Consider the following 21,348-nt stretch of genomic DNA (forward strand, 5'->3'; position numbering starts at 1 on the left):
GATTTAATGACTAAAACCGAGAATAATAGTAAGGCTTTATTGAAATAAAAACACCACTAGTTTCGGCTTTTGACAGCCTTTTTCAGGTGTCTTCTAAGAATAGGAAACAGTAATAAAAACACTGAAGTTTAAAACTGTGAAGCACAGGAAAATTGCACTACATAATTGACATGAAAAAACGTTGTGTTTACATTTAAGTTGTTCTTACAAATGTGGCATTGTTAGTTGAGTGCGTGTTTGCAGACTCTCATGAACGCCAGTACCGAACAACAGCAGAGTGGCTATCAGGGATGTTGTAGCTCAAATTGTTATTTAAATGTTCACAATTAAGGATGATTTCTCTGGACTCCACAATTTTTCTTTCAAACTCATCATGGCAACGAAAGATGTTTTCGGATCTATCCCAGCAAATTGAATGACCCTGGTGTTCATCATCACGATTGTTTGAGAAAAGAACATGACTAGACAAGACACTGGCATGTGTTCTTCCATACGTAATTCAATCGATTTATTTGTTTGACCAAAATAAGGAATGTTACAATCACACCATATCTTATATATGCCAGGATACTTCAGATTATGATGACGAGGCTTTGGATGGCTTACTAGCGAGCAGATTTTTGGAAGTGTAGTGAATAAGGTCCTAATGTTATACTTTTTAAGAACTTTAGCTAATTTTTTGGAAACTGAACTGATGTATTGGGATGGAGATGTTACCCTTAAAGTTAGTTATTTCTTCAGTGCGGTGGCTACACATACACACACCCTGAAGTGCCATTGAATTAGGATATCTACATAGTAATATGTTGGACACCCCTTTGGCCCTGATAATGGCCACCACATGACAAGGCAAGGACTCCACAAGCTTGCAAAAATATTTTGCAGATATGGCAACCCATGCATCCTCCAGAGCTGTCCACAATTCACTCAAGTTTGGCAGTTATGGGACATGGGCCTGAACAATCTGCTCAATGGTAACCCAAAGATTTTTGATGCAATTTAAATCAGGACTTCTAGGTGACCACTTAATTATTTCTAAGTCAACAGAATCAAAATGCCCCTAACCAAGCAGTAGTCTGCCTGGACTTGTGAGGTGAACAGTTGTCTTGCTGGTTGATGCCATCTCCATTGGAATGAATCATTGACATAAATGGGTGTAAATGGTCAGCCATGAGCCATACCTGGATGCACTGAGAGTTGTTGGTACACATACCAAAGGTACCAAACACATCCAACTGAAGATACCCCAGGCCATCACTGAATTACCACCAGCTTGTACAGTTCTTACCTGACATGCAGGATCCATGGCTTCATGGGGTTGTCATCATATCCTCAGTCTCTCATCGGCACTATGAAGTTTAAATCAGGATTCATCACTCCAGGCTACATGTCACTAATTTTTAATTGTCCAGTTTTGATGTTCTTGAGCCCCAGGCATGGTGTTCAGCCCAGTGTCATGTCACAAGAAGTGGGACTCTCATAGGTCAGTGGCTCCTGAAGCTGAGACAGTGATATGAACTTTGCATGGTCCTTACACTGACTTTCCGGCTGGTACCTTCATTCAGATGGGAGGTAATTGGAAATAATATTTGGCCCCTATCAGCCAGTACGATGCAAATCAGGCAGCAAAGCCCATGATCATTCAAGGCTGTTCTTCTTCTTCTGCAGCTTCTCCCACTTAAGTGGGGTCACTGTTTGTAATGAGTCTCCTCCACACCTTCCTGTCTTGGGCTGTCACCACATCCAAGTTCTTCATCTTCAAGTCCTCTTCTACCAACTCCCTCCATCTCTTCTTTGGCCGCCCACGCTTCCGCCTTCCTCGCACATCCATCTGCATGACCCTTCTTCCCACATATTCGTCCTCCCTCCTCATCACATGACCAAACCATCTCAACCTTGCCTCCTGTATTTTCGCTCCTAAGTTCGTAACTTTCACTGTTCCCCTGACATAGTCATTTCTCAGATGATCCTTTCTGGTCACACCGCACATCCACCTAAGCATTCTCATCTCTGCTACTTCCATCCTGCTGATGTTATTTTTCCTCAGGGCCACAGTTTCTATAGCATATGTCATAGCTGGCCTCACTACTGTCCTATAAATTTTGCCTTTCAGATTGATCGGCACCCTCTTATCGCATAACACTCCAGCCATCTCCCTCCAGTTCCTCCAACCCGCTTGTATCCTGCATCCCACTTCCTTCTCAGCTCCTCCATCTTCTTCCACTGTTGAACCTAAGTATCTAAAGTCTCTCACCTTCCTGATGACATTTCCTTCCAGCTCCAGATCTGTCTCCTGGCTGCCGCCGCCCACTGCGCAACACATATACTCTGTCTTACTTCTGCTCAGTCTCATACCTCTCTCTTCCAGTACTTTCTCCATCTTTCCAGTTTAGTTCCCGCTTCTTCTCTTGAATCTACACACAGCAAGATGTCATCTGCATACAACATTGTCCAAGGCACATCTTCTCTCACCTCCTCTGTTACCACCTCCATCACAATATTAAACAGAAACGGACTTAATGCTGACCCTTGATGCAAGCCAACTGTTACTTGAAAACTTTCTGTCTGTCCCAAACAGGTCTGAACACTTGTCTTCACATTTCTGTACATTTCCCGCACCAACCTGACATATTTCTCCGGCACCTTCTTCTCCCTCAGACACTCCAGACTTCTTGCCTTGGCACTCTATTGCATGCTTTCTCCAGATCAATAAATACCAGATGTAGCTCCCTTTGTTTCTCTCGATATTTTTCCATCATCTGTCATAACTCAAAGATAGCATCTGTTGTCGATCTACCAGGCATGAAGCCAAATTGTTCCTTTGCAATCTCCACCTCCTTCCTCAATCTACCATCAAGAACCCTTTCTAGGATCTTCATTGTGTGGGACATCAACTTTATTCCTCTGTAATTTTTACAGTCTTGTGCATCCCCTTTACCCTTGTAGATGAGAACAAGAGTACTCTCCCTCCATTCCTCGGGTATATTTTCCTGTTGGCAAACCTTCATGAACAGGTCCCACAGCAGGTCAATTCCCTCTTCCCCCAGTGCCTTCCATGCCTCCACTGGAATTCTGTCGGGGCCCACCGATTTTCCATTCCTCATCCTCTTCATGGCCTCCGTCACTTCCATTCTACTGATGTTCTGCACCATCCCCTCAGAAGGCAGCCCATCTCCTCTGTGAGTCCTTGCATTTTCCTCATTCAAAAGTCCCCTCAAAGTATATTTTCCATCTGTTTCTTATGTCCACATCCCTCCATAATACTCTTCTTTCAGCATCTTTGATCTGCCTCACATGTAAGATGTCCTTTGCTGCTTTATTTCTACATTTCGCTAGTTGGTAAATTTTTCTCTGTCCTTCCTTTGTTTCTAATTGATCATACAGATCTTGATAGGCCATGGCCTTCGCCTGTGCCACAACTCTCTTGGCTTCTTGCTTTCTCTCTTTGTACACCTCTCTGTCCTCTTCCACTCTTGACTCATCCCACTTCTGCTTTGCTTCCTCTTAGCTGTCACTGCCACATGTACATCATTATTCCACCACCAATCCTCCTTCTGCTCTCTAATCTTTCCAGATGTCTCACCAAGCACCTCGATTGCACAGCTCAGGATTACTTTTGAATTATGTTTCCACCAATCTTGTACATTTTCCAGTCTATCCGAAATCCTCTCTAACACCCTCTCCCTAAAACGATTCCTCACACTCTCCTCTTTTAAGTGAAACCACTTAATTGTCTTCATCCCATGGCATCCAGAAGTTCTTATCTTCGATCTTATTTTAAAGTCTGCGCACAGCAGTCGGTGTTATTGTGCTACTTGATCTGTTGGAATTACTTTACAATTTGTCACAACCTTAAGATGTTTTCTTCTAGTCAAAATGTAGTCAATTTGTGAGCTGTTGTTACCACTCCTAAATGTTATCAAATGTTCTTCCCTCTTGTAGATAAACGAGTTCACAATTGCCAGATCAAACGCTACTGCAAAGTCCACAACCCTCTCTTCTTCCTGGTTCATCATTCCCACTCCGTGGCCACCATGCACCCTTTCACAGTCTCTATTCTGTCTTCCTATGTGCCTGTTCAAGTCTCCTCCAACAATCACCATCTCATTTTCTTCCAGTTCCCTCATTTCTTCATCTAACACGTTCCAGAACTCATCTTTTTCCTCTGCTGTACAACCAACTTGTGGGGCATATACACATAATACGACCACCCGCTCTTCTCCAAGACCCAATTTCATTCGCATGATCTGTCGTTCCTTCTACCCGCGTCCAGTACTTCACCCTTCATTCTGCCACACACCACAATTCCTACACCATTTCTTCCCTCGTTATTCGCTCCAGAGTAGAACAATTTATATCCATCTCCCAGTTCCTTTGCCTTTCCCTTTTTCCACCTTGTCTCCTGCACACATAAAATGTCCAACTTCCTCTTCCTCATCATGTCTGCCGCCTCTCTTCCCCTTCCAGTCATGCTTCCAACATTCAGTGTTCCCACTCGCAACATCTTCTCCACCTGCTGGGCTCGCTTCTTTAACCGCACCCACCCTTGATGCGTTAGCCCTCATCCACTTCTCGCAGCTGTAGGGTGATGTGGCTGCACGTCGCTTAAGGGGTATGCCCTAGCCCTTATATCATTTTCTCTTTGACTCGTAATCATAGTTTGAGTTGGCACTGAAGTTTTCCAACTGGATGCCCTTCCTGACATCAACCCTCACATTTATCCGGGCTTGGGACCGTCACCTATTGAGGCTAGCTTGCCTCCTTCGGTGGCTGCATAAAACGAAATGACTTAGCAGGATAGGAAAGACTCACCCCTAGGCCCTCGAATACTCTAATAGCATCAGGGGGAAGGAGCAAGGAGAGGAGAAAGAAGCAAAGAAAGAAGAGGAGGGAGCAGTCTACAGAATAATATAACAGATATATATTACATGAAGTAAGGCATGGTCCAGCATCAGGTACCTCAAGTTTGCCATGCCCGTACTCACTAAAGTGAGCCCTTGAGCCCATGATCATTCAAGGCTGTTACCCTTTGCAAATTGTCCAGGTGCTTGTAATACAACTAGCCCCGTCCTGGGCTACTTGTATTGTAGAAGTAATGACTTCACATCACTAATCCAAGGCTGGTGAAGTGAAGGTACCAAGGCTGGTACCTTCATTCAGATGGGAGGTAATTGGAAATAATATTTGGCCCCTATCAGCCAGTACGATGCAAATCAGGCAGCAAAGCCCAGGATCATTCAAGGCTGTTACCCTTTGCAAATTGTCCAGGTGCTTGTAATACAACTAGCCCAGTCCTGGGCTACTTGTATTATAGAACTAATGACTTCACATCACTAATCCAAGAGAGTATTTTAGTAATAAGGTATGACACCTTTTGGCTACTTGTATATGGAAATATGACTTCTGCATTACTTCAATCTTGGTATCACTTTTGGGTCTGGCTCCCCCTGATGAGACCTCAATAAAGGTTGAAACTGGTCTTAGTAGGGTAGTGGCCCTTCACATAATGCATAGCATTATACGTGTCCATAAGGATATGTACTTTGCATTATAGATTACTGAGGCAATCGATGTGAAGTCATTAGCTTCTTTAATACAAGTAGAACAGGCATGAAGTGACTTCGTGTGCAAACTTTGTTTTCTTACACTTAGATAAAGAATGAAACCAAGAATATAATTTCTTTGCATCTTTAATTTATGAGCAGGAATGCATCTTCCTATTGCATTCCAAACATATTCAATAGGGTTGAGATCTGTGGAGTGTGCTTGCCATTTGATTCGATTAATATCGTTGGTCAACGGAAGTATCTCCACTGCTCATGTACGATGTGGTGTGGCATTGATATCCATCAAAATGAATTTTTCCCCTACCCACGAAACAATCGAACATGACATCGAAGAACTGTGTTGCAATATCTTTCACCAGTCTTATTCTCTTTTTCCAGCAATTGTAGCTTGGTGCATCTATTACGCATAATGCCTTACCATGCCATGACCCTAGCACTGCCGTATCTATCCCTTTCAAGAACATTCTTGCAATGGTAATCAGTACCACTTTCTCTCCAGATCAAGTGTCATTTAGAATTTGAGGAAAGACTAAAACGACTTTCACCTGTAAAGAGTATATTAACCCATTGGTGTCTTGTCCAATTTTTCTGGATACAACACCACTGAAAATGTGCTCTACGATGAGCTGTGGATAAAGGGTCATTAACTACAGGCCTTCAGAGATATAGGCCCACTTGTCGCAGACATCTTGCCATAGTTTGTCAAGATATCAACATACCTGTGCTTGAATGGAATTTGCAAGCCGACGTGCCATAGTGTGTTGATTATGTTTTGCCATTATAACCAAATATCTGTCTTCACACTCTGGTAGAGTGAGGGCGAACTCTTAGCAAATGCCTAGAACACATTCCATTGGTTTGAAATGCTACACAGAGCCTGGATACAATGATGCTTTGTGAGATTCCAAACTCTCTGTTAATATCAGTAATTCCACGGCCTTCTTCAAGCTTTCCAATAATCTTCCGCTTGTGAAATCATCTAGATGTTGTCTTTGAGACTTTACAAGACATCCAAATTTGCCATGTTATTCCTTTGCAAAAATAGTTTCCTTCAACCACAATTCACTTAGTGTAGCCTTTTGCCTTTTATCCTATTGAGTGCTATAACATGACCCCTTTGCTTATGATTCGAAACTTTGATTGTATAAATGCGTTCTACTCAAAATTGCCAGGTATACAAATTTGCCAGAAAGCTGATTCGTCAGACTTTGCCATTGTAATCTTCAGAAGTAGTGTTTGTCCTTAGGTATTGGATACAAGTGTGGTTTGTCCATTCCCTTAAACCAGGCCTTTATTATTCAAATAAAGTCCAAAGCCTTTTCAGTGACATAAGGAAAAGGTGAGGAAGCAAAAGATGCTGATTTTGGAGCAAGCTGTGATGGTTTAATTAGTTCATGAAGAGCATAGATAGAAATCTACAGAGAAATGTAGCTCACAACTTTAGACAGGTACTTCCAAAAAGACCAGCACCACTAACATGTACTAAAAATCTCTCTACCAACAACATCAATCCAATCTCATGAAATGTGGAAGATTCAGATATAACACACTGCTAAGCCTGACCAACAACAGATGGCATTGCAGCACATCACCTTATTCAATAAAACCAGTTTTCATCCTATTAGGAGCCCTCTTGGTTGGCTGAGTGGTTAGCATATCCGCTCTCCAATAAAGAGGCTGCAGGTTCAAATCCTGTCAAGGCTATGGATGTGTGTGATTATACCACTAATCATTTACTATATGTACTGTTGTAACCTGTGTCCTGGTGCAGTATAACCTTTGATGTCTTTGCGCCATAAAAATTAAATAAATCCAAAAAAATCATCTCGTTAGTTTTTGTTTGTTTGTTATAACCACACAGTCTTCAAACTTCAACACAGTGCTTAGACTTATGGACATTTTCCAGTTACGGCACGTCTCTGAAACCAAAGGTGATTTGACTGTACTTGCTGTGATCTAATAATTTAAATCATTCTTACTGGTAAGAGTGTCTGACCTCTCAAGCCTTGGTTTTCCAACAGATGTGCCAAAGCCATCCAAACACGAATGCATACACTCAATTGCCCAAGCTAAAATCTCCAGCCTCTCACTCATCTCATACCAAAGCTTGTAACAACTGCAAGAAAAAAAATCTGAAAATTTAAAGCAGACTTTGTAAGAACCAAAGACATTAAGCTTGCATCCTGCACAAATGGCAGCTGTACCTTCTGTCTCTTGCCAAGGCTGCTGGGCAAAACATCTGCCCTGCTATCTCTCTCTCTCTTTACCTCTCCCTTTCTCATTATAATGGAACAAGGCAACATTTCCTGAAGATAAGATGGACCTCTTTGCATCAGTCTTCTCCAGCTCTTGTTTAAAGATCCTAGTATTCCATACACCATCCTCAGTATGGCTTCTTTAATCTTTTGACAGGACATCAGAAACAAAAATACTCATTAGCCTTCATACTAATAAGTCCTGTGCAGTAGCGCACTCAGGATTTAATCTTGGAGGGGGCCGAGCACTCAAGATTTAATCTTGGGGGGGGGGGGGGGGAGTAGACAATTTGAGAATGCACACTACATTGCATACGACTTATGACTGAGCATCTGCAGTGATTGCCAATACATGATACCCATGATCTCCTCTGGCTCAGCTAGGGCAAACGAAGTAGCGCTCGGTCCTCAAGAGCACTACTTCATTCGCGTTACGTTCACAGTGGCAGGGATTCCCGAGAGCTATAGGGTATTCCCACTTTATGTGGCTGCTAATTCATAAGTAGTATAGAAATAGAAGACCCAACATAAATTTAAAAAAATGAATTTTAATTAGGAAATGATTTTGGGAAAATTTTCTGGTGTTTTTTTTCCCTTTTTCTTTGGGGGGCAGGGCCCCTTGACCCCTCCCTGGGTGTGCCACTGGTCCTGTGTCCCAGGTGGTATCCTTTTAATTGTATCAAGAGCTTGTTCTTGAGAATTAACACCCATCCTGTATCTTCTTTACAAGCATCCCATTCATCTGGCTTCTGTCCTGCAGCATGCAAACTAGCTTTTATCCATTTATCCAAGCATGTTCCTAAAAAGGGAGATAAAAGTCAGCCATCAAACTATCATCCCCCTGCCCTCATCTTAGTACAGATATCCCTCGATTAACACGGATAATTAATCCCTCATTGTCATCGTGTATATCAAAATCGCGTTAATCAAATATAATGATCAGTGGTAAAAAGTACAATTCGTCCCTGATTGATGACTGTACTAATAGTTTGTTTTATATGGTACTCTTTTAGGAAAGAATAAAAAATGAATGCAAAGTAAATGTTTAATAAATACTTGTACCTACATTAGTTAATGCAATTTTTCTAAATTCGTTAACTAACCCTCAAAAAAGGCTGAAACCTGTCTGGATAGTGACCTCCCTCCATAATGTAATAACAGCATACATTTCCTAGGAAATGTGTTTTTACATTATGGAAAATACCTAAGAATAGCGATCTGAACTTTCCCCACCTTTGCAACGAGTTGTCCGGTATTGTACTACGTACTAGGGTCACTTGCATTAGCTCACGCTAGTGTTCGCCGATACTTTATAGTTTACTATATTCGGCATGAAACTCTCTGATTCCAATCTTTGAGTTTCTTATTCAGTTTTGAAACAATGTGGATTTTATATCCCCTTATTTTAAAATATTGTTTATATCGCTGAAATGAAGCTTATTAGCTCTTTATAATTAAGTGACTTTTTTGCTGTTTGCCCTTGTTCCTTGACAAAAACAAGCAGTTAGTTAATTTAGTCTTGTTTAACCAGGCAATTCCCCATCCAACATGATATTTTCTCATGTTGTACCATCATTTTGCATTATAGTTTAAGCCAATAAGAATACAATTTGCCCAGCTAAATTCCAAATTACCAGCCTATCTCCTCATTCATTCAGTATTCAGGTAGATATCTAACAGCACTCCAAGAAGGTGAGGATTGGACATTAGGTCAGATGCCTGGTTGGTTCTCTGTAGTCCTTAAAAAGCTACGTGGAGGTCTCTCACTTATCCAGCTTGGAGACCCTAAGTACCCCAAAATGAACTTCATTGAGTTTGAAACCACTTCACATATGTTTGTGAAGTGGGAATGCTTTTTCTACATACAATCTAATTCTGTTTAGTAACTTTTTCAAAGTAGTTGTTTAAGTTAGATTGAAATTGGTACTGGGGAGGCATGGATGTTTGGTGCTGAAGTCTTTGCCAAGTATGCATTAAGGATTTCTCACAACTCCTCCACAAATCATGGCTTCGGTAATCCCCAGTATAATAGTGACAGAAAAAATTATTTGCTAATTAACCTGAAATTCTCCTTATGTCTTGCCATCAGGGTCAGTCCAGTAAACTATTTAGGCAGCTAGTCTGTAGTTCTAGAGTTCAAACCTGGGATTTTTGACCACTTCATATCTCCTTTGAGTAAGGTGTGGTTTTACACTGTACAGTAATACTTACCTACTTTATAATAGTTCCCAGCAGAACAGAAATCTAGGATTTTCTGTGAGGTACTGTGCATGCAATACCTCAACTCTTGTCTAGATTGGTTTATTCTCAGATGATCACCTTTTTTCCAGTGATGTTTTAATTATGATTGGCTGGCTAGGGGAATACATGCAGGACTAATATCAGGCCTGCTAACATGTTGAGTTCTTTTAACAACTTTAATTTACAAGACAGAAATAATAAAATTAATAATATATTTATATACTTAGTTACTGATATTTCTTTGGTTTTATACCCAACATCTATCATACACAAACAGTTTGTCACAATATGTGAACAGAAACAATTAGCTAATAATGGGAAAGTTTAAAAAAAATATAATGGACAACACAAAGAATTATGGTTCTAATTGGCCCAGCTATTGTTGAATAAAGAGAGAGAGAGAGGCTAACAAGTATTAATTTGATCTTAAAATGACTATCTCCAGATTTTTGAGATTGATACAGCCATATTTGTTCAGGTTTGGGAACTGTTTTAAAGCTGGATTTGTAAAGATTTCTGTGTAACACTTTGGTTTCCCTTCATTTAATCCTGTGTGAAGAGTTGTCCAGGCATAGCCTGCTAGTCCCAACTTTCCATAATGATGATGTGAAATATATTTCTTATGTTCTCTTAGGTGGATGTCAGTTGATCTTCCTGTCTATCCATAGTAAGCCAGGCTACAAGTAAAAGTCTCAAGACCTATAGCACATCAGTGCTGTACTGTAAGGACAGTATATTCAATCTGTATCCACCTGCATTCCATATATTTGCTGTTGCAGACAGCAGTGAACTATTTGTAGTAATGTTGAAACATAAATCTGGAATAAACTTTAACCTGTACTAAGTCAGTGTGTTTTTGAGGAGAGGGAAAAACTTTTGTAGAGAAAATGGATACAGTACTAATATACTATAGGTTGATCAGCCAACCTCTCGTGCATGGGCCCAACATAAATCAAATCAAATAAAATAAATAAAAAAATCACCTTAGGTAAATAAATCTGCATGTAAGGATAATTATTTGTCAAGTAACTATTAAATATTAATTAAAGGTAATTAAAAAAATAATTCATTAGTGGACTAGAGCTTCAGTTACACTTAATATGTGAGAAATGTACTGAGACCTTTCATGCATAAATTATTCAAACTGTCACATAAATCTTGTTTCCTTGCAGAACTTTTTTTTTTCAGTTAGTTAAATTTTAAATGTTATTTATATACTATTTTATTTACTTATTTATTTGTATTTGAATTCTCTGTATGTATTTGTTTTCTTTCTAGGGTTGGCAGTTGTTTGAATATGCACACTGATGCTTTATTTAACGTTTCTTTTCTAGCCATGCGCCCACCCATAGCAAGTCCAACACGCATCTTTCCACCAGTAACATTGCCTACAGCCCAGCCCGTATTGCCTAGTACATACATAGCACCCAATGCTGGTTTAGTGAATTATGCTCCACCTCCACCACCACCACCTACAGGCTATCCTCAATATCCTTTCCAGCAATTTACTTCCCCTCCTCCTCCTCCTCCACCAGCAGCGGTGGTGAGTTGTGATGAACTTGTAAATGTTAGTAATTTCTCTCACTCTTTTATATGCTACACACACAACAGTTCAAAATCATTTCGACAATACTGAGTACAGTTATAGTTGTTATTTTTTTTACAGTCAGTCAGGTTTCATGCATTTGTAACAAATTCATTTTGGTATTGAAATGTTTTCTATTTTATTTCATTATTATGTAGCATTACTAACTTTTTTTTAAATTTATTTTTCTTTCTCTTGTCAGTTTAGATTCTTCTTCTTTAGTTGTGGAGCATTTTACAAAATACTTCTGATTTCAATATACTTGCATCCAAATGGGATGCTGTATTCTTAAATCAGATAATATTATCTTGTTGCACACTTGTGAGCTTAGAAATTTGTGTGAAATGTAATATAAATTATATATAGGGTGGCCCATAAATCATGAAGGGGTTTAAAATGTGAATAACTCATAACTAATTTTTAAAAAAATCTTCAGGTTCTCTATTTCATTATAACAAACAAAAAAAAGGAATAAAAAATTTAATAAATTAAAAAAAGTTATTAAATGTGTGTGACTTATGGGTTTGTTTTTTGTAACAGTGAACAGAAGGTTAATGTAAACAAGAAAATGATTATTGAAAACAAACTTGTGTATTTCGCATTCACTGCTGCAAGTGTCATACAAATGACCATAGTGAGACTGGTCAACTTATTAACAGTATGGATCCAAAATTTATGTATTGCTATAGTCATATTTCAGATTCAGATCATGCAATTTGTTTTATTAAAAATTTTCAGTAATAATAAAATGATGAATTATTAATAAAAAATTATAAATAATAGGATAAACTGTTCTCTCCTGGCACAGATTTCGTTTATAAATGTCAAGGTTCTTGGTTGCAACAACTCATGGTCTAATATGTTAATTGAAGATGGAATAACATAATAAAATATAAATATGCATTGATTTATTATAAACAATCATTGAAATTATTAAAATTAAGGGGATATTAATCCCACGTTATTTTAAAACCGAATAAGAAACTCAAAGATTGGAATCGGAGAGTTTCATGCTGAATATTGTAAACTACAAAGTATCGGTGATTACTAGCGTGAGCTAATACAAGTAGTCCTAGTAGGTAGTACAATCTCAGGCAACTCGTTGCAAAGGTGGGTAAAGTTCTGATCGCTATTCTTGGTATTTTCCATAATGTAAAAACACATTTCCTAGGAAATGTATGCTGTTATTACATTATGGTGGGAGGTCACTACCCAGACCGGTTTCAGCCTTTTTTGAGGCTTCATCAGTGAGTAGCTAGACCAAATAGATACCAAAGGGTATAACGAAAAGAACTTATATACTTTACTGTACAAGTTGTCAAACAGGTGCAACCATTAAGTTACTTAAATATAAAGAGCCAATAGACTTCATTTCGGCGATATAAACATTATTAAAATTAAGGGGATATTAATCCCACATTGTTTTAAAACCGAATAAGAAACTCAAAGATTGGAATCGGAGAGTTTCATGCCAATATAGTAAACTATAAAGTATCGGCTATTACTAGCATGAGCTAATGCAAGTAGTCCTAGTATGTACAATCTTGGGCAACTCGTTGCAAATCCCCTTAATTTTAATAATGTTTATGTCGCCGAAATGAAGCCTGTTGGCTCTTTATATTTAAGTAACTTAATGGTTGCACCTGTTTGACAACTTGTATAGCAGAGTATATAAGTTCTTTTCGTTTATACCCTTTGGTATCTATTTGGTCTAGCTACTCACAGATGAAGCCTCAAAAAAGGCTGAAACGGTCTGGGTAGTGACCTCCCACCATAATGTAATAACAGCATACATTTCCTAGGAAATGTGTTTTTACATTATGGAAAATACCAAGAATAGCGATCAGAACTTTACCCACCTTTACAACGAGTTGCCCGAGATCGCACTATGCACTAGGACTACTTGCATTAGCTCACGCTAGTAATCGCCGATACGTTATAGCTTACTATATTCGACATGAAACTCTGATTCCAATCTTTTAGTTTCTTATTCGGTTTTAAAACAATGTGGGATTAATATCCCCTTAATTTTAATAATGTTTATATCGCCGAAATGAAGCCTATTGGCTCTTTATATTTAAGTAATCATTGAAATTTTTTACAAGTGTTCTCACTTTTAATTGTGGATAAATGCTACTTCTGCAAGTTTATTAATATCTATGGAAACTCTGGTAGCACCTGATACCCCATGAACTACCTAAAATGCAAAAGACGACATGAGAGAAAAAAGAAAGTGGAGACGAAGAGATAACTATAGAAATGAACAGTTAAACTTGCTTTATCATGAACTGTCAGGATATGACTGGAATGCTAGAATTTTGAATAATTCTATGAATTATCAGAAATAAGATTGCTTCACTGAAGGAAACATATTTCCATGCTCTGGAACTCTACAGGAGAACAACGTAGTGTACCAACACCACCTGCTGATATACAAGAAATATAAGTCAATCAGCAGTAGAGTAGCACCAGTGAGGATGTAGGGACCACACAGGATACTATGAATTTGGAGAGAAATGAGGGAAGATTGATGTTAGTAGATTATGCACTATGCAATGCTTGCATAAGAACTCAAGAAAATAGACGTAGATGGAATCACTAAATGAAAGGGTCTTTAATATCATAGGAAACTAAATTTAAATCAAGAAACAGTAATAAAGTAATTATCATACTTTTGGGAATCAAAATGAGCAGAAAAGAAACCACTGAACCAAATAAAAAATATAATATTGAAAATTTTATTATTATTATTATTTGACACCTCCAGGAGTCCAAAGACTCATCGAGGGAGAGTGTGCCAACAGCATCGAACGATTGGTCCCCTTCCAACTTACTAACCGCGCTCAAACTTACTTAACTGAGCCATCAGTAGCAGAGGCTCTACCAATCAACCAACCTTTGCCGGCAAGGTTGGTTGATTGGTAGAATTATCTTTAATAAAAGAACAGTTTCATAAACAAATGTATAAAAAACTAAAAGAGAAAGGAATAGAGGACCAGTAAAAAGAATGACAGTGAACACAACCAAAAAATGTCTGGGAAGATCAGACATAAACACAACAAATCTTGAGTTACCCAAGAAATTAGAGATGTGTATGAATAAAGGATCAAAACCAGAGAAATATTTAATGAAGGATAGAGATAATAAATAAGAAAATACAAAGTGGAGTGAAGAAGTTCAATGATGATTGGATCTCTCAGAAAAATACAGTGAGATTGAAGAAAACCTAAATGAAGACTATTTAAAACATGCTTATCAAATTATCAATAATACCTAAGAATAACTATTGAAGATGAGACAGAACATTACTCACAAATCAAGAAGAAATAACTGCAGATGAAAACACAACCTCCAGGTGTCGACAAACTCATTCTGGGAGGTCTCACTTAATAAGCAACATAATCTGTCATATTAAATCTTCAACTCATTCACACTCTCATCATTTGTAGTACATTCTGGCAATACATTTCACTCACCCATCACTCTCCATGTAAGAAATCTACTCCTCGCTCCCTTCTTCACCACTAAATTTTCAAGGATTGCCTCTTCCACTCTCACCTTCCACCCTTTTTTTTATAATCCCTCTCTGTCTTAATTTATTAAAATCCTCTCACCAGGACATTTTCACTTCTTTTATGTCTATTCACCAAACTCCGCAATTTATATTCCCTCAACCTCTCTTCTCATCACAGTGGAAACTAGATGATTAAATGTGAGCATAGTAATCCATGACTAGTGCTATATATAGTGGAAGAACTACCTCCTTTTCCCTGCTTATTAGCATACTCTGATGATAGCAACAGTGCAGTGCACTGTATTGTCTTTGGATTACCTGCAACTACCATCTAAACTTCAGATCAGTGTCACCCCCCCCCCCCCAGATTTTGAATTCACCTCCAGAACCACAGTTCCACCAATATAGTACACAGCCTTATATCTCTGTGTTCCAAAGTGCAATATCTTTCACTTTAATCACTAAAAACACACGTAATAACCACAGTAATGACTATTTAATTCGTAAATATTTCATCCCAAGTATCTTGGGACATCATCAGTACAGTAGTTCAAGCAATACTAGGAATAACATACAGGTAGCGACCTGAAAATGTAGGCTTGTGATAGACATTTTCAGGTCGCTACATTCACAATTCTTCTGCTCATCATCCATCTCAGAAATTTGGCATCATTAAATCACTAGTTTCCAGCACACACAAATTCTGCTCCTCTAAAGATTCTCTAAACCAACAACTAGAAATAATCAAAAATACAGCTATACTGAATGGATATAATCTTAAAACAAATCAAAAAATCATCAGTCACCTTCCCACACATCAACCCAGACAAGAAGAAGTCCATAGGATTCCCATACCTTACTTCAAAGACATCTCCGAACGTCTTTCAAAATTTATGAAGAAATACAATTTTGCCACTACTTACAAACCTATCAACCAAATCTATGACTTGTTACCTTCTCCTAAGAACAAACTCTCACCTCTGATTTTACCTGGCATTTATGAGATCCCATGCTCCTCCAGATTGTCTTACTTTGGTCAGACAGGTAGGTCTGTTCAGAAACGCATCTTGGAACATCAAGACCACATTCGTCTTTTCAAACTGCAGAAATCTGGTCTCTCCCAACATGGAGTTGAAAATCCAAAGCATAGGATCCATTGGGAGAAGTCGAAACTTTTACACAGATCTTTATATAAATATGAATGTTTATATAAAGAAAGTGCTGAAGCCCTACTACACAGACCAAATTTAAACCGCAACGATGTTCTTACTATTCCTAAAGTATGGGAAATTGTTATAAATTGTAAAATAATTTTTATATATACAGGGTGTTCAGGATAAATTTGACATATTTATAATTAATTATATTTTTCCGTAAGTTACATGTATTAACACACACTTCTCTTCATTTAAAAGTTTGGACCCTTCTTCATTCATATACAAGATGTCAGAAAGGATGGATAGCTGGAACCCACCTGAATCATGGAAGAGAATAACTTGTATCATGATGATTCGTGCCCGCCATCAAAATAAGGATATTACGACTGCTGCCCAATGCTCCCTGAATACAGTAAAAACAATCAGGCATGAACTAGAGACTTGCAATGGTGACTACGAGGATGTAGCAAGAAGAAAGATCCCTAGCAGACGATCTGATTGCGTTCGTACAGCAGAATTCCTCGCAAATCTGCAGGAACAGGTGTTGAAGAACCCTGGCATTGGAATTCGGGCTTTGTTCGTGGAGTTGCTAACTGTAGTCAAGCCCTGGATAACAAGGGTAGCCAATGGTAGGCCGTATGTATAGCAGCAGGATTCGGCCCCTTGCCACACCTCTGGGAAAAGTCAAAAATGGTTGTCTGAAAATTTCTACGACTTCACCAGTCCAAATGTTTGGCCTCCAAACTCCCCAGACCTTAACCCCATGGATTATTTTGTATGGGGCGCAGTTGAAAAAGACACCAATCGCACTTCCAGTAATACAAAAGCCCAGTTAATGGATAAAATTAAAACAGTTTTTGCGGCCCTTCCCAGGGAGACTGTAGCATCAGCTTGTTCGAGGTTCCGAAGCAGAATTGAAGCTGTGATCGATGCTAATGGTGGTTATTTTGAGTAAATCTTGTTGATAGTATTGTAATTAACTCTGCCTGTAATGTTTTTTTGTCAATTCATTAAATTTAATAGATACAAAGAAGATTTTCTTTTTCCTTACGAAACTGTCAAATTTATCCCGAACACCCTGTATATATATATTTTTAATTTTATTTATTTATTTATTTTTTATTAATTAATTTATTTTTCTTTCAGTTATATTTAATTTACTTCTATAACACGTTACTGCACGCATATTGAGATTCCATTGTAATCATGCGCCCTAACTGTATGTTTTCCTGGTATTGTTTGAACTACTGTACTGATGATGATGTCCCAAGATACTTGGGATGAAATATTTACGAATTGAATAGTCGTTACTGTAGTTATTGCGTGTATTTTAATGATAAATTCAGCACAGGTTTCGTTATATTAAAAAAAAATATAAAAAAAATCTTTCACTTTGGAATACAGAGATATTAACATTAAAACTGCAAACACCATTAAAAATGTAACTTTTTGTCACATCAATTGCTTTAAGTACTAAGGCAGTTGATGTGAAGTCATCAGCCTCTATATACAAGCAGCCCAATTGTGAAGTGACTTCACGTACAAACTTTGTTTGCTTACACTTGGGTAAAGGATGAAACCAAGAATATAATTTCTGGGCATGTTTAATTTATAGTATGACCAAGTGAAAAACTTTCAACATCTATCTCTAATCCAGAGTATTTTAGTAATAAGGTGTGACACCTTTTGACTATTTGTATATGGAAAGATGACTTCTGCATTACTTCAATCTTGGTATCGCTTCTGGGTCTGGCTCCCAGTGATGAATGAGACCTCAATAAAGGGTGAAACTGGTCTGGATAGTGGCTCTTCCCATAATGCATAGCATTATGCATCTGTAAGGATATGTGCATTGCATTATGGGATACTAAGACAATTGATATGAAGTCATCAACCTCTATATACAAGTAGCCCAATCATGAAGTGACTTCACGTGCAAACTTTGTTTGCTTGCACTTGGATAAAGGATGAAACCAAGAATATAATTTATTGGCATGTTTAATTTATAGTATAACTGCAAGTGAAAAAAAAAAAAATTCAACAGCCCCTGTATACACTTATATTCTGAACCAGCATGAAGATATCACCATCAATAATAACATAGTGAATGACACTTTTCTTGTGAATTTTTGAACATCTTTATGTTGGAACATGGTATTAGTAATGACTAGTACATATCTTGAACAGAAATCCTGAAGGTACTTTTCATTAGCTTTTCTCCAGATTTTCTCTCATATTTCTATATGTATAGTATTTCTTCCTGGTCTACTATTTAGATCACCAAGAAAGACCAACTTTCTCCTTTTCCTTGTCAGCTGTGGTCTCTAATGATGACTGAAACGTTTCTACACATTTTTTCTTTTCAAACCTTCTGTGGGATAAGCAAAAATTAGTCATGTTTTTTCCATAACAGGTTATACCAATATGAAATCTCTCTAATTCTTCTACAAGGTCCATTTTGATATTTGCTTACCTCCCTGTATGCTGAAACTACCTTTCCTACAAGGTTTATCTTCATGTCATTATCATCAATTTTGTGATATGTACCCCCAAGGGGTGTTCAGGTCACTATGGCAGCACTATATGATTAAGTTTACATTATTATTAATCTCTCTCCTATCAACATTTTTCCTCCAAATTAATCTACTACTTGTGAGCACTGCAATATTGTCATCTAGCATTTTGTGCTTCTTATGACTGAATCAGTCCATCTAGACCTTGGTTTTCCTCTAGGTCTCTTTCCTGCCATCTTGGCATCAAACACCTGTTTTGCTAACCCTTCTATTTAAGTGGCCATACCACTTTATCTTCAAGTGTTGAATACTAAAGGTACACATTCCTTTCCCTGATAATTATTGCCTTAATGTAATATCTTGTACTGTTTGTTATTTAGAAGCTCCTCTTTTTTTTTTTTTTTCCTCCATAACACAGGTTATACCAATGTGGAATCTCTCTAATTCTTCTGCAAGGTCCACTTCTTTCTTATTGATATTTCTTATGATAACAGTGAATTCTGATGATGTTGAGTTCCATTAGCTGACTTTTCACTGTTTGCTCTTCTTCTCTGATGAAAACAGTGGTCCTTGTTTAACTGGATGACTTCCTTAGCTGGCATGACATTTCATCTTGTTGGACTGTCATTGTCTTTTGTTTATGCCAGTATAGAATACAGTTTTTTCAGCTAAATCCCAAATGGCCAGTCCATTCCTGTTTGTTCAGTATGTAGTTGGAATACCTGCTAACAGGGTGCACAAGAATGTAAAGGATTCGTTAATCATTAAGTCAGAGGCTCAGTCAGTTTTCCTCATTCTTGAAAAGGTCCTGTAGAGGTTTCTTTCTAGTTATCTGATTTTCAGCCTTTAAACAACCTCTAACTTTTTTTTCAGTTCATCTGATTAAAGCTGAATGAGATGCTGAATTATTTGCTGCCATTAGTATATATGTTACGGTTAAAGTGATAAATCCAGTTAGTATTAATAATTACTGGTTAAAGTGAATAATTCCTAGAGGAGTCTGGTAAATGTAATAAAAACATGTTTTATAGGTTTTCATTCTCAATAGAAATTATAACAGCTTAGGTTAGGTTAGTTTATAATGAAAAAAGTAAGTACTTCTTTTGCACTCAATGAAATCAGAAATCATTATAAACTAACCTTTATGTTGCATGCCGAACCAGAGTGTATTCGTAGTTTGTCGTGGACAGATTAATGGAGATAAAAGATAAACGTTGTTGTGGGCTGAGTTTAATGATTGCTGGCAGATAAATGAGGATAACAAATAAAAGTTATTGTGGGCAGATGAATGGAGATAATAGATAAATCAGAGAGGAACTGATCAGTGTTTTTCTCCATCGATGAGGAAAGAGGTACAGCAATGGCATTTATCTATTATCCCCATTCATCTGCCCACAATAGCTTTTATTTGTTATCCTCATTTATCTGCTTGTAATCATTAAGCTCGGCCCACAACAACATTTATCTTTTATCCCCATTAATTTGCCCAAGACAAACTACAACTACACTCTGGTTCGACATGAGACATCCAGGTTAGTTTAGGTTAGATCAGATTAGTTTATAATGATTTCTGATTTCATTGAGTGCAAAAGAAGTACTTTCCTTACTTTTTCCATTATAAACTAACCTAACTAATAAAGGTTAGGTTAGGTTAGGTTAGTTTATAATGATTTCTGGTTTCCGATTTCATTGAGTGCAAAAGAAGTACTTTCCTTGCTTTTTTCATTATAAACTAACTAACCTAACCTAATCTAAGCTGTCATAATTTCTATTGAGAATGAAAACCTATAAACATGTTTTTATTACATTTAATAGACTCCTCTAGGAATTATTCACTTTAACCGGTTAAAGTGATTAATTATCGTAAATTATTCACTTTAACCATAACATATATATGCTGTTTCAAATGAATAGCAAAAATATGCTATTCATTTCAAACATGCAAACATGGTAAAAATTTTTTACCATGTTTGCATGTGGCAGGAACAAATTATCTCATGTTGTACTCTCAGCAGTAGGACTTAAGAAGTTGTCATGTAATCTCTGTTTACATATTATTAGGTAGCCATGTCACAAATTGTCGTACATACTTTCCACTGAACCAAAGCTGTGTGGATGGGAAAGAATATTTGTTTCAGAATGGATATATATATATGTATATATATATCCTGAAACAAATTTTCCCAGAAATAATACCTATATATATATATATATATATATATATATATATAAAAACTAAATTATTATTATTATTATTGCATGTCATCTCCAAGGAGTCTAAGGACTCATCGTAGGAGGGCACTCTATTCCACACCACTATATTATGTATGTACATTAAATTACAATCCCCAAAGACAAGAATCATGTGCATATGAGTGGCAAGTTTAAGATGAAAAAAAGAAAAGTTATTGAGAGAGAGAGAGAGATTCAATACAGAAATATAAATGCTCATTATTTAGAGCAGGGGTTGGCAACCCATGCGCCGCATGCGGCTTAAACGTGCATTTTTTGGCGGC

The 21,348-nt window shown here is 37.6% G+C and overlaps 1 protein-coding gene across 1 annotated transcript in view; it reads left to right on the plus strand.

Moving 5' to 3' along the window:
• The window catches only part of LOC150109595 (uncharacterized), a 233,401-nt gene that overhangs the window by 184,863 nt on the left and 27,190 nt on the right, over positions 1-21,348 (plus strand). Inside the window, exon 9 of the mRNA XM_090402715.1 lies at positions 11,398-11,606. Within this exon, the coding sequence (XP_090258841.1) occupies positions 11,398-11,606 (209 nt within the window). The remainder of the gene's footprint in view (positions 1-11,397; positions 11,607-21,348) is intronic.

The sequence above is a fragment of the Typopeltis vanoorti genome, chromosome 2 (assembly GCF_054136105.1).
Source record: "Typopeltis vanoorti isolate ZY-2024b chromosome 2, IOZ_Tvanoo_1.0, whole genome shotgun sequence".
NCBI classification, from domain to species: Eukaryota; Metazoa; Arthropoda; class Arachnida; order Uropygi; family Thelyphonidae; genus Typopeltis; species Typopeltis vanoorti.